Genomic DNA, 17,500 nt, shown 5'->3' with positions numbered 1-17,500 from the left:
TGGCCCATTGGACCTCTCTCTCTCACCTTTGCTCCCGGGCCTGCGTGGCCTGCTCCGTGGTGGCCTCCATGGCCCACTTTTGGTCCTCCAGCTCCTTCTGAAGGCGGGAGAAGATGGCGTCGAAGGCCGACTTCTGCTTCTGGAGGCTCTCGATCTCCTCCCGGAGGACGGCGTTTTTGGCCAAGATGGTGTCGTAGCAGACGACGGACTTAAGATTAATAATAATAATAATAATAGTAATAATAATAGTAATAATAATAGAAATAATAATAGTAATAATTATAATGATAATAATAATAGTAATAATAATAGTAATAATAATAATGATAATAATAATAGTAATAATAATAGTAATAATAATAGTAATAATAATAGTAATAGCCATAATAATAATAGCAATAATAATAGTAATAATTATAATAGTAATTGTCCATCCATCTAATCAGATTACATCAAAATTATGTGATTGACAGGACGAGGGTGAAGATGAGGATGATCTCAATCATGATTACATCAAAATTATGTGATTGACAGGACGAGGGTGAAGATGAGGATGATCTCAATCATGATTACATCAAAATTATGTGATTGACAGGACGAGGGTGAAGATGAGGATGATCTCAATCATGATTACATCAAAATTATGTGATTGACAGGACAAGGGTGAAGATGAGGATGATCTCAATCATGATTACATCAAAATTATGTGATTGACAGGACAAGGGTGAAGATGAGGATGATCTCAATCATGATTACATCAAAATTATGTGATTGACAGGACAAGGGTGAAGATGAGGATGATCTCAATCATGATTACATCAAAATTATGTGATGGACAGGACGAGGGTGAAGAGGATGATGATCTCAATCATGATTACATCAAAATTATGTGATTGACAGGACGAGGGTGAAGAGGAGGATGATCTCAATCATGATTACATCAAAATTATGTGATGGACAGGACGAGGGTGAAGAGGATGATCTCAATCATGATTACATCAAAATTATGTGATTGACAGGACGAGGGTGAAGAGGAGGATGATCTCAATCATGATTACATCAAAATTTTGTGATTGACAGGACAAGGGTGAAGATGAGGATGATCTCAATCATGATTACATCAAAATTATGTGATGGACAGGACGAGGGTGAAGAGGATGATGATCTCAATCATGATTACATCAAAATTATGTGATTGACAGGACGAGGGTGAAGAGGAGGATGATCTCAATCATGATTACATCAAAATTATGTGATGGACAGGACGAGGGTGAAGAGGATGATCTCAATCATGATTACATCAAAATTATGTGATTGACAGGACGAGGGTGAAGAGGAGGATGATCTCAATCATGATTACATCAAAATTTTGTGATTGACAGGACGAGGGTGAAGATGAGGACGATCTCAATCATGATTACATCAAAATTATGTGATTGACAGGACGAGGGTGAAGAGGAGGATGATCTCAATCATGATTACATCAAAATTATGTGATGGACAGGACGAGGGTGAAGAGGAGGATGATCTCAATCATGATTACATCAAAATTATGTGATTGACAGGACGAGGGTGAAGATGATGATGGTGATCTCACATGATTGAGTCATCCATCTGTCTAATCAGATTACATCAAAATTATGTGAAAGTAGGCCTCTGTTAAATCTATTCTCTATTACTATTATTATTATTATTATTATTATTATTATTATTATTGATATGATGAGGATGTACGTGAAAGTAGGCCTCTCTTAGATCTATTATTATTATTATTATTATTATTATTATTATTATTATTATTATTATTATGAGGATGTACATGAAAGTAGGCCTCTCTTAGATCTATTATTATTATTATTATTATTATTATTATTATTATTATTATTATTATGAGGATGTACATGAAAGTAGGCCTCTCTTAGATCTATTATTATTATTATTATTATTATTATTATTATTATTATTATTATTGATATGATGAGGATGTACGTGAAAGTAGGCCTCTCTTAGATCTATTATTATTATTATTATTATTATTATTATTATTATGAGGATGTACATGAAAGTAGGCCTCTCTTAGATCTATTATTATTATTATTATTGATATGATAAAAGTAGGCCTCTCTTAGATCTATTATTATTATTATTATTGATATGATAAAAGTAGGCCTCTCTTAGATCTATTATTATTATTATTATTGATATGATAAAAGTAGGCCTCTCTTAGATCTATTATTATTATTATTATTATTATTATTATTATTATTATTGGTCTGATGAGGATGATCTCACATCATTGAGTCGTCCACCCATCTAATCAGGTTACATCAAAATTATGTGATGGACAGGACGAGGGTGAGGAGGATGATGATCTCAATCATGATTACATCAAAATTATGTGATTGACAGGACGAGGGTGAAGATGAGGACGATCTCACATGATTGAGTTGTCCCTCCATCTAATCAGATTACATCAAAATTATGTGATTGACAGGACAAGGGTGAAGATGAGGATGATCTCAATCATGATTACATCAAAATTATGTGATGGACAGGACGAGGGTGAAGAGGACCTCACCAGATTGAGGCGGTTCTCCAGCCTCTGGGTCTGCTTCTGGAGGCGCTTCCCGTCCGCTTCCTCCTTCCTCTTCCTCATCAGGACCTGGTGCTCGAGGATCTTCTCCTGCAGCTCCTGGATCTGGAACCAGAAAGGGGTCCCGACACTGAGCCACACTCTCTCAGCCTCATCCCGCCCCGTCAACCCAACGGGGAGAAGCTCACTTTGCGTTCCTGCTCGACCACGACGGAGCGGGCCTCCCCGATGAGGGCCTCGTACTTCTCCTTGGCCTGGAAGAGGCGCCTCAGCTCCAGGCTGCTCTTCTCGTCCAGGAAGAGGTTCGAATCCGAGGCCGGCCTCCTCTTCGACGAGCGGCTGGGGGTCCAAATGGTCCATTCCATCTATCCATCCATCCATCCATCCATCCACCTATTCTACCCATCCAATTCATTATCTATCTATCTATCTATCTAATCTATCCATCCATCAATCACTCTATCTATCTATCTATCTATCTATCTATCTATCTATCTATCTATCTATCTATCTAATCTATCCATCAATCACTCTATCTATCTATCCATCAATTGATCAATTCATCTATCTATCTATCTACCTATATATCTACCCATCCATCAATCACTCTATTTATCTATCTATCCATCCATTGATCAATTCATCTATCTATCTATCTATCTATCTATCTATCTATCTATCTATCTATCTATCTATCTATCTCTATCCATCCATCAATCACTCTATTTATCTATCTATCCATCCATTGATCAATTCATCTATCAATCTATCTATCCACCAATTCATTATCTATCTATCCATCCATCCATCCATCCATCCATCCATTTATCTCTCTATCCATCCATCCATTCATCTATCTATCCATCCATCAATCACTCTATCTATCTATCTATCTATCCATCCATCCATTGATCAATTCATCTATCAATCTATCTATCCACCAATTCATTATCTATTCATCCATCCATCCATTCATCTATCTATCCATCCATCAATCACTCTATCTATCCATCCATCAATCACTCTATCTATCCATCCATCAATCACTCTATCTATCCATCCATCCGTTCCTTCATATATTTATTAATCTATCTATCCATCAATCACTCTATCTATCTATCTATCTATCTATCTATCCATCCATTGATCAATTCATCTATCAATCTATCTATCCACCAATTCATTATCTATTCATCCATCCATCCATTCATCTATCTATCTATCCATCCATCCATTGATCAATTCATCTATCAATCTATCTATCCACCAATTCATTATCTATTCATCCATCCATCCATTCATCTATCTATCTATCCATCCATTCATCTATCCATCCATCCATCCATCCATCTATCTATCTATCTATCTATCTATCTATCTATCTATCTATCTATCTATCTATCTTTCTTATCTATCTATCTATCCATCCATCAATCACTCTATCGATCTATCTATCCATCCATCCATCCATCCAGTCATCCATCTATCTCTCCTATCTATCTATCTATCTATCTATCTATCTATCTATCTATTTATCTATCTATTTGTCCATCTATACATCCATCCATCCATTCCTTCATATATTTATTAATCTATCTATCCATCTATCCATCAATCCATCTCTATCTATCTATCTATCTATCTATCTATCCATCCATCTTTTCCATTGACTTGCCTTATATTGGAGGATTTCCGCCGTTTCTGGTTCTGGATCCGGAATTCGGACATAATTTCTTTTTCTTTGTCGGAATAATCTCCGCCTTCGCCAGGACCATGGGACACCCGGCGGGACTAAATAAATAAAATTATTAAAATAATTATTTTAAAATATTAGAATATTTTGGGAAACATTACCATATTATTGTTATTGTATTCCTTTCTTGTTATAAGAAAATAATATTCGTCATTATAATATAATATATTAATAATAATGTGATATAATAATATAAAACAATAAAATAATAATAATAATGTAAGATATAATAATGATATAATATTATAACAATAATGGTCATTATAATGTAAGAGTAATAAAAATAATGTAATATATAAATAAAGTAATAATAATAATGTAAAATAATAATTATATAATACTATATCAATAATGGTCATTATAATGTAAGAGTAATAAAAATAATGTAATATATAAATATAATAATATAAAATAAAATAATAATAACAATGTAAAATAATAATTATATAATACTATATCAATAATGGTCATTATAATGTAAGAGTAATAAAAATAATGTAATATTGTATATGAATAAAATAATAATAATAATAATAATAATGTAAAATATAATAATTATATAATACTATAACAATAATGGTCATTATAATGTAAGAGTAATAAAAATAATGTAATATTGTATATAAATATAATAATAAAATTAAATAATAATGTAAATATAATAATTATATAATATTATAACAATAATGGTCATTATAATGTAAGAGTAATAAAAATAATGTAAGAGGAATAAAAAATAATGTAATATTGTATATAAATATAATAATATAAAATAATAATAATAATAATAATAATAATAATAATAATGTAAAATATAATAATTATATAATATTATAACAATAATGGTCATTATAATGCAGGAGTAATAAAAATAATGTAATATTGTATATAAATAAAATAAAATAAAATAATAATAAATTAAAATAATAATAATAATAATAATAATAATAATAATGCAAAATATAATAATTATATAATACTATATCAATGTAAGAGTAATAAAAATAATGTAATACTGTATATAAATATAATAATATAAAATAATGATAAAATAAAATAATAATAATGTAAAATATAATAATTATATAATATTATAACAATAATGGTCATTATAATGTAAGAGTAATAAAAATAATGTAATATATAAATATAATAATATAAAATAATAATAACTGACATTTAATAAATGCAAAATATAATAATCATATAATATTATGACAATAATGGTCATTATAATGTAAGAGTAATAAAAATAATGAAATACTGTATATAAATATAATAATATAAAATAATAATAATAGACATTTTAATATAGTAGCAATAATGTAATAATAATCTGTAATAATAAAATAGAATAATATAAGAAGACAATAGTAATGTAGTAAGAATATGATATTCTAATATAAGAAAATAATAATAATAACAGACATTTTACTATAGTAATTAATAATAATGTAATATAAAATATAATATAAAATATAGTATAATAATATATTATAATAATGTAATATAAAATATAATATAAAATATAGTGTAATAATATATTATAATAACGTAATATAAAATATAATATAAAATATAGTATAATAATATATTATAATAATGTAAAATAAAATATAATATAAAATATAGTTTAATAATATAAAATAATAATGTAATATAAAATATAATATAAAATATAGTTTAATAATATATAATAATGTAATATAAAATATAAAATATTGTGTAATAATATATAATAATGTAATATAAAATATAATATAAAATATTGTATAATAATATATAATAATAATGTAAAATATAATATAATATAAAATATAGTATAATAATATATTATAATAATGTAAAATAAAATATAATATAAAATATAGTTTAATAATATAAAATAATAATGTAATATAAAATATAATATAAAATATAGTTTAATAATATAAAATAATAATGTAATATAAAATATAATATAAAATATAGTTTAATAATATATTATAATAATGTAAAATAAAATATAATATAAAATATAGTTTAATAATATAAAATAATAATGTAATATAAAATATAATATAAAATATTGTGTAATAATATATAATAATGTAATATAAAATATAATATAAAATATTGTGTAATATATAATAATAATGTAATATAAAATATAATATAAAATATAGTTTAATAATATAAAATAATAATGTAATATAAAATATAATATAAAATATAGTGTAATAATATATTATAATAACGTAATATAAAATATAATATAAAATATAGTATAATAATATATTATAATAATGTAAAATAAAATATAATATAAAATATAGTTTAATAATATAAAATAATAATGTAATATAAAATATAATATAAAATATTGTGTAATAATATATAATAATGTAATATAAAATATAATATAAAATATTGTGTAATATATAATAATAATGTAATATAAAATATAATATAAAATATAGTTTAATAATATAAAATAATAATGTAATATAAAATATAATATAAAATATAGTGTAATAATATATTATAATAACGTAATATAAAATATAATATAAAATATAGTATAATAATATATTATAATAATGTAAAATAAAATATAATATAAAATATAGTATAATAATATATTATAATAATGTAAAATAAAATATAATATAAAATATTGTGTAATAATATATAATAATGTAATATAAAATATAATATAAAATATTGTGTAATAATATATAATAATAATAATAATAATAATAATAATAATAATAATAATAATAATATAAAAGTAATAGTAATCTATATATATAAAAGAATGATAGAATCACGGCGACTGACAAAACAACAAAACTACAGGCCCCCCAACCTCGAAATTTGTCAACACAACCCATCATCCACGCCTCTAGGTTGATACAACAAAAACAAAAGAAAAATGAAGTCCTAATTAGAGGGAGAGGAATTAGAAGGCTAAGCTCCGCCCACTTGGTCTCCTAGCAACCCAATAAAAAATAATAAAAAACACTAAAAAAATAATTAAAAACACTAAAAAAATTAATACAATAAAATACTATAATAACAGAAAATAACTAAAAATAATAAAATATAATAAATAAAAAGGTAACTTACAATAAAATTAATTTTAAAGATACAAATAAAAATTACACCACAATTTTTAACCCATACCACCACCACTTTGCCACAGCTAGTCATCAATATATTTCCCCGAAACCCACCGTTTTGGAGGGGCTCTTCATGTTGTCTCGGACACGACCCAGGCGCCGAATATGAGGAGAAACGAGTAAATCCGGACCAGCCTCCGGAGGCGGAAGAGCCCGGTGAAAAACAGGAACGTGGCCGGAATCCTGGGCGGAAGAGAAGAGGAACCCGGGCTCGGCCTTGGGAGGCGGAATCCCGAGGACAATGCGGAAAAAGAAGGCGGAAGGTATGCAAATGAGGCCCCTCCTGATTGGCCCAGGGCTCCGAAGGGGGAGGGGCCTGTCTCTCGATCTGCCCATCTTGTTATGATCATAGATCGATAGATAGATAGATAGATAGAGATGATAGAATGATAGACCTAAGAGACGCCTACCTTCATGTCCTGATAGATAGATAGATAGATAGATGGATGGATGGATGGATGGATGGATGAAGAGATAGATAGATAGAGAGATAGATAGATGGATGGATGAAGAGATAGATAGATAGAGTGATGGATCTACCTTCAGATCCAGATATCTATCTATCTATTGATCTATCTCTCTATCTATCTCTCTATCCATCCATCTATCTATCTATTGATCTATCTATATCTATCCATCTATCTATTTATCTATCCATTCATCACTCTATCCATCCATCCATCCATCCATCCATCTATCTATCGCTATCTATTTATCTATCTATCTATCTATCTATCTATCCATTGATCAATTCATCTATCTATCCATCTATCTATCTCTATCTATTTATCTCTATCTATCTATCTATCTATCTATTGATCTATCTATATCTATCCATCTATCTATCTATCTATCCATCCATCTATCACTCTATCTATCCATCCATCCATCCATCAATTCATCTGACTATCTATCCACCAATTCATTATCTATCCATCCATCCATCCTTCCATACATCCATCAATCCATCCAGTCATCCATCTATCTCTCCTCTCTATCTATCTATCTATCCATCCATCCATCCATCCATCACTCTATCTATCTACGCATCCATTCATCTTTCTATCTATCCACCAATTCATTATCTATCCATCCATCCATCCATCTCTCCTATCTATCTATCTATCTATCTATCTATCTATTTGTCCATCTATACATCCATCCGTCCGTTCGTTCATATATTTATTAATCTATCTATCCATCAATCCATCTATTCCTCTATCTATCTATCTATCTATCTATCCATCCATCCATCCATCCAGTCATCCATCTATCTCTCCTATCTATCTATCCATCCATCTATCACTCTATCCATCCATCCATCCATCAATTCATCTGACTATCTATCCACCAATTCATTATCTATCTATCCATCCATCCATCCATCCATCCATCCATCCATCCAGTCATCCATCTATCTCTCCTATCCATCTATCTATCTATCTATCTATCTATCTATCTATCTATCTATCCATCCATCCATCCATCCATCCATCCATCCATCCATCCAGTCATCCATCTATCTCTCCTATCCATCTATCTATCTATCTATCTATCTATCTATCTATCTATCTATCTATCTATCCATCCATCCATCCATCCATCCATCCATCCATCCAGTCATCCATCTATCTCTCCTATCCATCTATCTATCTATCTATCTATCTATCTATCTATCTATCTATCTATCCATCCATCCATCCATCCATCCATCCATCCATCCATCCAGTCATCCATCTATCTCTCCTATCCATCTATCTATCTATCTATCTATCTATCTATCTATCTATCCATCCATCCATCCATCCATCCATCCATCCATCCATCCATCCATCCAGTCATCCATCTATCTCTCCTATCCATCTATCTATCTATCTATCTATCTATCTATCTATCTATCTATCTATCTATCCATCCATCCATCCATCCATCCATCCATCCATCCAGTCATCCATCTATCTCTCCTATCCATCTATCTATCTATCTATCTATCTATCTATCTATCTATCTATCTATCCATCCATCCATCCATCCATCCATCCATCCATCCAGTCATCCATCTATCTCTCCTATCCATCTATCTATCTATCTATCTATCTATCTATCTATCTATCTATCCATCCATCCATCCATCCATCCATCCATCCATCCATCCATCCATCCATCTATCTATCTATCTATCTATCTATCTATCCATCCATCCATCCATCCATCCATCCATCCATCCAGTCATCCATCTATCTCTCCTATCCATCTATCTATCTATCTATCTATCTATCCATCCATCCATCCATCCATCCATCCATCCATCCATCCAGTCATCCATCTATCTCTCCTATCCATCTATCTATCTATCTATCTATCTATCTATCTATCCATCCATCCATCCATCCATCCATCCATCCATCCAGTCATCCATCTATCTCTCCTATCCATCTATCTATCTATCTATCTATCTATCTATCTATCTATCTATCCATCCATCCATCCATCCATCCATCCATCCATCCAGTCATCCATCTATCTCTCCTATCCATCTATCTATCTATCTATCTATCCATCCATCAATCTATCCATCCATCCATCATCCATCAATTCCATCTGACTATCTATCCACCAATTCTTTATCTATCTATACATCCATCATCCATCCATTCCATCCATCAATCCTTCCAGTCATCCATCTATCTCTGCTCTATCCATCTTTCTATCTATTCTATCTATCTATCTATCTATCTATCTATCCATCCATCCTTGCCATCCAGCCATCCATCCAGTCATCCATCTATCTCTCCTATCCATCTATCTATCTATCTATCTATCGATCTATCTATCTATCTATCTATCCATCCATCAGTCCATCCATCAATCCATCCATCCAGTCATCCATCTATCTCTCACTATCCATCTATCTTTCTAGTATATAGTCTATCTATCCATCCATCCTTCCATCACCATCCATCATCCAGTCATCCATCTATCTCTCCTATCCATCTATCTATCTATCTATCTATCTATCTATCTATCTATCCATCCATCCATCCATCCATCATCCATCCATCCATTCCAGGCATCCATCTATCTATCTCTCGCTATCCATCTATCTATCTATCTATCTATCTATCTATCTATATATCTATCTATCCACCATCCATCCATCATCCTTACAGTCATCCATCTATCTCTCCTATCCATCTATCTATCTATCTATCTATCTATCTATCTATCATCTATCCATCCATCCATCCATCCATCCATCCATCCATCCAGTCATCCATCTATCTCTCTATCATTCTATCTATCTATCTATCTATCTATCTATCTGATCTATCTATCTATCCATCCATCCATCCATCCATCCATCCATCCATCCAGTCATCCATCTATCTCTACTATCCATCTATCTATCTATCTATCCTAGATCATTCAATCTATCCATCATCCATCCATCCATCATTCATCTGACTATCTATCCCAATTCATTATCTATCTATCCATCCATCCTTCCATCCATCCATCCATCCATCCATCTATCACTCTTATCTATCTATCCATCTATCTATCTATCTATCTATCTATTGATCTATCTATCTATCCATCCATCTATGTATTAATCAATCAATCGATCTCTCCATCCATCTATTTACCCATCTATCCATCTACCTGTCCATCCATTTATCTATCCGCTTGTCCGTCTATCTATCTGACAACAAAGTTTTAGCAAGAACGAAAGAAAGGAGAAAGTTGGTCCTTCCTTCCTTCCTTCCTTCCTTCCTTCTTTCCTTCTTTCCTTCTTTCCTTGGAATCAGATCAATCATCCTTGAAAAGCCTTCCAGGAAAAACCAAGGAACGAACGAACGAATGAATAAAGACGGATGAAGGGATGTCAGTTCGGATTAGGATGATGAGGATGATGATGGTTATTGTTCTCAGAAGAGAGAAGGATCGAAGGAAAGCAGGAAAAGAAGAGAAGTCGGAAGGTAAGAAAATAATATTAGAAAATAATTTATATTATTTCCTATTATATTCCTATTAATTAATTGATATTATATTATATTATTTAATCATTATTTATCTAATATTATTTTCTTACAACTTATAATTTATTTCCTAATTTATTATATTCCTATTAATTGATATTATATTATATTATTTAATTTAATATTTTTAATCTAATATTATTTTCTTACAACTTATAATTTATTTCCTAATTTATTATATTCCTATTAATTGATATTATATTATATTATTTAATTTAATATTTTTAATCTAATATTATTTTCTTACAACTTATAATTTATTTCCAAATTTATTATATTCCTATTAATTGATATTATATTATTTAATTTAATATTTTTAATCTAATATTATTTTCTTACAACTTATAATTTATTTCCTAATTTATTATATTCCTATTAATTGATATTATATTATATTATTTAATTTAATATTTTTAACCTAATATTATTTTCTTACAACTTATAATTTATTTCCTAATTTATTATATTCCTATTAATTGATATTATATTATATTATTTTATTTAATATTTTTAATCTAATATTATTTTCTTACAACTTATAATTTATTTCCAAATTTATTATATTCCTATTAATTGATATTATATTATTTAATTTAATATTTTTAATCTAATATTATTTTCTTACAACTTATAATTTATTTCCTAATTTATTATATTCCTATTAATTGATATTATATTATATTATTTAATTTAATATTTTTAATCTAATATTATTTTCTTACAACTTATAATTTATTAACATTATAATATCAATTCATATACATTAAGATAAATATAATTAAATACAATACATAAATAATTTTCTAATATTATTTTCTTATAATTAATATTATATTATAATATTAATAAATTATATGTAAGAAAATAATATTAGAAAATTATTTATGTATTGTAAGTTGTAAGGAAATAAGTTTATGTATTGTAAGTTGTAAGGAAATAATATTAGAAAATAAGTTATTTTATTTCCTAATTTATTATATTTATATTGTTTGATATTAATTGATATTATATTATAATATTCATAAATTGTAAGTTGTAGGAAAAAATATTAGAAAATTATTGATTTATTGTATTTAATTATATTTATATTAAATGATATGAATTGATATTATAATATTAATAAATTATGAGTTGTAAGAAAATAATATTATAAAATAATTTATTGTATTTAATTATATTTATAATAATTTATAATAATAATAAATTATAAGTTGTAAGAAAATAATATCAGAAAATTATTGATTGTATTTAATTATATTTATATTAATTTATATAAATATTGTAATGTTAATAAATTATAAGTTGTAAGAAAACAATATTATATTATATATATATTAATTTATATTATATTACAATATTAATAAATTATAAGTTGTAAGAAAACAATATTATATTATATATATATTAATTTATATTATATTACAATATTAATAAATTATAAGTTGTAAGAAAGTAATATATTTATTATTTAATTATATTTATATTAATTTATATGAATTGATATTATAATGTTAATAAATTATAAGTTGTAAGAAAAAAATATCAGAAAATATTTTATTGTATTTAATTATATTTATATTAATTGATATTAATTATTAGTACAATATTAACAAATTATATTATTATAAGTTTGAAATTTTTTCGTTGTCCAGAGGACATTGCCCAGATATTTTGATATTTTTTACCATATTTCTGGGACGCTTTTCTTATGGGAAGCTGGAGCTGACAGGGGGAGCTCATTCGAGCTCTCCATATATATATATATATATATATATATATATATATATATATATTTGTTGGTATTCTGTATACTCGATCCATTTCCTTTCAGTACATTGTGTTCATTCAGCTTATTATTATTATTATTATTATTATTATTATTATTATTATTATTATATATGACTATTATTGTCGAATATTATTATATTTATATTATTAATTGCTGTTGCTTGATTTTTATTCCTGTTAATTTTCCCAGTTCTTTTCTTTGAGATATTTTGGTCATTATCATTGTTTTTTTCTTATTGATTCTCAGACCTGAAATTTTACCAAATTCTTTGTATATTTTCCAATGGATTCTCAATTATACAAATCATATCATCGGCGAATACCTTTATTTTATAGTCTTCTTTTCTTATCTTTATTCCTGTTAATTTTTTATCTTCTCTTATGTTATTTAAGAGCATTTCCAGAGAGAGAATATAATATATTAATAAAATATTAATATAAAATATAGTAGTAATGATAATATATTAATATAATATATTATTAATATTATAACATATCAATTAATATGATGACTATATTTTATATTATATCAATTTATTATTAATATATTAATATTATTATAATTATAATATTATTATATTCTCAATTATACAAATCATATCATCGGCGAATACCTTTATTTTATAGTCTTCTTTTCTTATCTTTATTCCTGTTAATTCTTTATCTTCTCTTATGTTATTTAAGAGCATTTCCAGAGAGAATATAATATATTAATAATATATTAATATAAAATGTAGTAATGATAATATATTAATATAATATATATAATATTAATAATATATTATATTAATATATTATCATTACTACATTTTATATTAATATATTATTAATATAATGTTTTATATTATATTAATATGATATAAGATATATATTATATTTTATATAATAATATATTAATATATATTATATAATATATAATATTAATATAGATTAAAATATGTTTTCTTCTTCCAGACTAGATGTCCTTGGGGGTTCCCTATATATATATATATATATATATATATATATATATATATATAGTGAATGGCTCTGGGCTTTTATCATTGAATTCACCTGTAAATGGATCTGACAGGCATCCAATAGCATTAATAATAGGTCTAAATGGCCTCTAGGGGACCCACTGGCCCGGAAAAAGAAATGTGATTGACAGCTGCCTCGAAAGGATGGACAATATAAAACATTAAGGGAAATAGAAAGCAATAATAATTAATAATAATAATAATAATAGTTATAAAAATGTTAAGGAAAAATACAAAATATTAATGATAAATAATAATAGTAATATGATAATAATAATATTAAGAAAAAATAGAAAATGATGATGATGGTTATGATGATGATGATGATGATAATAATAATAATAATAAGATGACATTAAGGAAAAATAGAAAATAATAATAATATGACATTATAATATGATGATAATAATAATAATAATACTAATAATAATAATATAACATTAAGGAAAAATAGAAAATACTAATATGATGATGATGATGATGATGATGATGATAACATTAAGGAAATATAGAAAATACTACTACTACTACTAATAATAATAATATGACATTAAGGAAATATAGAAAATACTACTACTACTAATAATAATAATAATATGACATAATATGATGATGATGATAATAATAATAATAATATTAATAATATTACATTAAGGAAAAATAGAAAATACTAATAATAATAATATGACATTAAGGAAAAATAGAAAATACTAATATGATGATGATGATGATGATGATGATGATGATGATGATGACATTAAGGAAAAATAGAAAATAATAATAATAATATGACATTATAATATGATGATAATAATAATAATAATACTAATAATATAACATTAAGGAAAAATAGAAAATACTAATGATGATGATGATGATGATGATGATGATGATGATGATGATGACATTAAGGAAAAATAGAAAATAATAATAATAATATGACATTATAATATGATGATAATAATAATAATAATAATATAACATTAAGGAAAAATAGAAAATACTAATAGTAATAATATGACATTAAGGAAAAATAGAAAATACTAATAATAATACTAATAATAATAATATGACATTTTAATATGATAATAATAACATAACTTTAAGGAAAAATACTATTATTATATATTATTTATATTATTATTACATTTCTTTATATAGGAGATTGAAGCTCAGTCTAGATGGCCTCTAGGGGTCTCCCTTCTAATCTTTATTTATATAGAAATCGTATTATAATAATAATAATATATTATAATAATAATTAATGTCATTTCAAATCGGATCCCAGAAGGAGAACAAGCCTGGAATTACATGCTGAGTATTTTGAATTCTCATATTTTTTTAAATCATCTCAATGCTTTAAATATTAATTCCTTATTTCAATCGTTAAATCAGAATTCCATGGCTTTGATTTTAATTGTTTAAAAATTAATCGTATTTAATCATTTTGATTTTAATGACATAAATATTGATAGACTTCGGATTTAATGTTTATATGTAATTCTAAATTAGGTTATATTTTACATTGCAATAGTGACTCGTTGATTATTTAATTAAAGTAATTTAACTATTTTACATTTAGTGTATAAAATTACATAAACACAAATATTATATTTATTACTATATTTAAATTATTATTATATTCCTTATTATATTATTATATTTTTATTATTTAACTTTCTATAAAATTACATATATTTATTATTATTATATTCCTTATATTATTATTTTTTATTATTTTACTTTTATTATTCAGTTTATTATATTTATTATTTTCATGATTATATTTAATATATTATATTTATTGGTATCTTTATATTATTTATTATTACTATATTTATTACTATATATTATTATTATTATTACTAAATTATATTCATTATATTTTATATTTAGTATACCTATTATATTTATTATATATATTATTAATCAATTATATATTTTATATCATATTAATATTACTATATATTTATTATTATTATTAAATTATATTATATGTTATATTAATATATTTAGTATGGTACTTATTATATTTATTATATATATTATTAATCGATTATGTATTTTATATCATATTAATTTTACTATATATTTATTATTATTATTAAACTATATTATATTTTATATTAATATATTTAGTATGGTACTTATTATATTTATTATATATATTATTAATAGATTATAGATTTTATACCATATTAATTGATTATATATGTTTATTATATTCATAAATATCTGATTGTTTTTTGTTAATATATTTATTTATTATTTTTATTAGTATTATTAGATTTAATATTTCATTTATTATATTTATTAGTAATAGTTAAATTATTATTCGATCACTATTAGATAAAATTTAATTATTAGATTAATTTATTATATATTTATTGTATTTATTATTTTATTATTATATTAAATTAAATTATTAGATTATTATATTTAGTATGGTATTTATTATTACTGAATATTTATTATATTCATAAATATTTTTAATTTTTGTTTTTGTTATATATTACTTGTAATTATTCTATTATTATATTAAATTATTAGATTATTATATTTAGTATGTATTTATTATTACTGAATATTTATTATATTCATAATTTTTTTGTTATATATTATATTTTTGTTATATATTACTCGTAATTATTTTATTATTATATTGAATTTAATTATTAGATTATTTAGTATGTATTTATTATTACTGAATATTTATTATATTCATAAATATTTTTATTTTTTATTTTTGTTATATATTACTCGTAATTATTCTATTATTATATTAAATTAAATTATTAGATTATTATATTTAGTTTGTTATTTATTATTATTATTCTATATTTATTATATTCATAATTTTTTTTGTTATATGTTACTCGTAATTATTCTATTATTATATTAAATTAAATTATATTATATTTAGTATGGTATTTATTATTATTATTATTCTATATTTATTATATTTATAAATTTTTTTTGTTATATATTACTTGTAATTATTCTATTATTATATTAAATTATTAGATTATTATATTTAGTATATATTTATTATTACTGAATATTTATTATATTCATAATTTTTTTGTTATATATTACTCGTAACTATTCTATTATTATATTATATTAAATTATATTATATTTAGTAT

General features: G+C 24.8%; 1 protein-coding gene across 5 annotated transcripts in view; it reads right to left on the bottom strand.

The window, feature by feature from the left end:
- The window catches only part of LOC134294836 (coiled-coil domain-containing protein 63-like), a 39,718-nt gene that overhangs the window by 21,839 nt on the left and 379 nt on the right, over nucleotides 1–17,500 (bottom strand). Inside the window, exons 2-6 of one of the 5 annotated variants that reach the window (XM_062966589.1) lie at nucleotides 7,562–7,690; nucleotides 4,269–4,384; nucleotides 2,782–2,932; nucleotides 2,579–2,698; nucleotides 27–208 (exon numbers count right to left, since the gene is read on the bottom strand). In XM_062966589.1, coding sequence (XP_062822659.1) covers nucleotides 27–208; nucleotides 2,579–2,698; nucleotides 2,782–2,932; nucleotides 4,269–4,384; nucleotides 7,562–7,690 — 698 coding nt within the window. Of the gene's footprint in view, nucleotides 1–26; nucleotides 209–2,578; nucleotides 2,699–2,781; nucleotides 2,933–4,268; nucleotides 4,385–7,561; nucleotides 7,996–17,500 lie in introns of those variants that run through there. The other 4 variants (XM_062966585.1, XM_062966587.1, XM_062966586.1 and 1 more) reach the window with 4 other exon arrangements.

The sequence above is a fragment of the Anolis carolinensis genome, unplaced genomic scaffold, assembly GCF_035594765.1.
Source record: "Anolis carolinensis isolate JA03-04 unplaced genomic scaffold, rAnoCar3.1.pri scaffold_24, whole genome shotgun sequence".
NCBI classification, from domain to species: domain Eukaryota; kingdom Metazoa; phylum Chordata; class Lepidosauria; order Squamata; family Dactyloidae; genus Anolis; species Anolis carolinensis.
This window is presented reverse-complemented; position numbering and strand designations above follow the sequence as displayed.